This window comes from Sinocyclocheilus rhinocerous, unplaced genomic scaffold (genome assembly GCF_001515625.1).
Source record: "Sinocyclocheilus rhinocerous isolate Xijiao unplaced genomic scaffold, SAMN03320098_v1.1 scaffold48, whole genome shotgun sequence".
Classification (NCBI taxonomy): domain Eukaryota; kingdom Metazoa; phylum Chordata; class Actinopteri; order Cypriniformes; family Cyprinidae; genus Sinocyclocheilus; species Sinocyclocheilus rhinocerous.
In genome coordinates, this window is record NW_015635971.1 from 375,676 (window position 1) to 377,430 (window position 1,755).

Sequence of the window (1,755 nt, forward strand, 5' to 3'; positions counted from 1 at the left end):
TCCCTCGATGTGCCGTTATTCATAGGCGGACTGGGGGAGTAGTGGAAACGGTTGGAGGTATGTGGGCTTCCAGTGCTGTAGGATGGGCTCTCTGGGGCGGACTGTGACCAGACCGAATGACTGCTGACCGCATGGCTCGACTGCGATGACACGCTGGGTTGTAGGTACGATAAACTCGGTATCATCGTTCCAACGCGAGACGTCGGCACATAAACGGGAGAATTAGGGTTGGAGTGCATGTAACCGGCCGATGGCGTGTCGTTATAACCGGCCTGACTCTGGGCCGCGGCGATGGCCAGGGTCTGATACATGTCGGTAGAGTCCACAATTAAGCCTCCCTTATGCGTCTCCCTGGTGTGCCCACCTGAGATGATGAGTTTGTTGCCCTGGTCTAAATCCGTGAAGAGTGTAACGTCGTCAGAATTGGGCAGGGCGTTGTTGGGATGGCCAAAGTGGACGTAGGAGTGTAGGGGCCTGCCCTCGGCGCGACGGGTTCCCACCGCGTCCAGGTGCGTCGGCGCCGGTGATCTTAGCTGGTCCCTCCGGTCAGTGTTCAGGTAGCTCTGCTCAGCCGGAGACCCTGGGCTGCTGCTGGACACTTCGCGCTTGACCATGGACCAGCTGTTATCACCCAGGTCCATCCAGGATCCCTTTTATATCTCACAGTGTGTGGAAAATACAGAGGCAGAGTGCACTGAAAAAGAGAACATAATAATTTGAGAAACGTTGGGCTATAGAGAATACTAAATTAGAAAAAAAAGAAAGAAACGAGAGAACGAACATATTTTACTTTTAGACAATAAATGTCAAAGAGGATCTCAAATCATTAAGCAAATAACCAACTGTTAAAGTTTCTCCGAATCCTTACTGGGTTTTAATCATATTCAATGAAATATGTTCAATTTTTCTTTTGACGCGGAGGAACAGTTTCACTTCAGAACGCGCGTAATGGTACAAACTTTCTCAAATCATTCATAATTCTTTTGCCTTCTTGTAATGTTCTAAATTTAAAAGTTAAGCTGCATGACGTGCAATGCACACAACTTCACTATTCCCATAAACACATGCGCACGCACATACACACCCATACAGGGCTTTACACTGAAGATCTGAATCCATCCGTGTCATGAGCCCGTCCTCCCTCTTGATGTAGCCTCATCATAATTACCAAAAAGAAAAAAAAAGAAACACACACACACAACGTAACAGATAGGAAACAAAACGTAATATGTCTTTGCAGAAAAGAGATAACCACTTGATAAGACCCACAAAAGATAAGAGAGAGAGAGAGAGAGAGGCAGGGTAAAGAAAAAAAAGACCCGAAATTATTTAAGCTCTCCTCAGCTGGCATCGAAAACAGCACCAAGACCAGAGGTTTGACAAAAGCTGGAGAAGACATTTATAATCAAGACAAGAATATGTGAAAAGAAAAAAAAAGTCGCCACTGACCTATTGGTGGTTTGCCATAAGTTGGTGTTCGCAGGATCCAGCGGTTATGTGGTTGCAGGACTTGGAGAACTATTAGGAATGAAAGTTCTCTGTTCACTCGTGACGATGTTTAAGAGAGGAGGTGCCTCCTGTGCTCCGAGCCTCTGATTGGATTCCAGCTTGAGCAAACACATCTGCTCGATAGGGGTGCTGCGCTTCACTTTCCACCTTACTTAGTTTTGATGTCCTTGATTTCGAAAGGAAAATGCGAGTCTTACAAATCTGACTACATTTTCTCAAAGGGACGGAACATTTTTAATTGCTTCA

The 1,755-nt window shown here is 46.1% G+C and overlaps 1 protein-coding gene across 4 annotated transcripts in view; it reads right to left on the reverse strand.

Moving 5' to 3' along the window:
• LOC107747517 (GATA-binding factor 6-B-like) overlaps positions 1-1,519 on the reverse strand; it is a 9,965-nt gene extending 8,446 nt beyond the window's left edge. Inside the window, exons 1-2 of one of the 4 annotated variants that reach the window (XM_016562061.1) lie at positions 1,450-1,519; positions 10-694 (exon numbers count right to left, since the gene is read on the reverse strand). In XM_016562061.1, the coding sequence (XP_016417547.1) occupies positions 10-641 (632 nt within the window). In that variant the 5' untranslated portion in view covers positions 642-694; positions 1,450-1,519. Of the gene's footprint in view, positions 1-9; positions 695-868; positions 1,234-1,449 lie in introns of those variants that run through there. The other 3 variants (XM_016562064.1, XM_016562063.1, XM_016562062.1) reach the window with 3 other exon arrangements.
• Between the last annotated feature and the right edge of the window lie 236 nt (positions 1,520-1,755).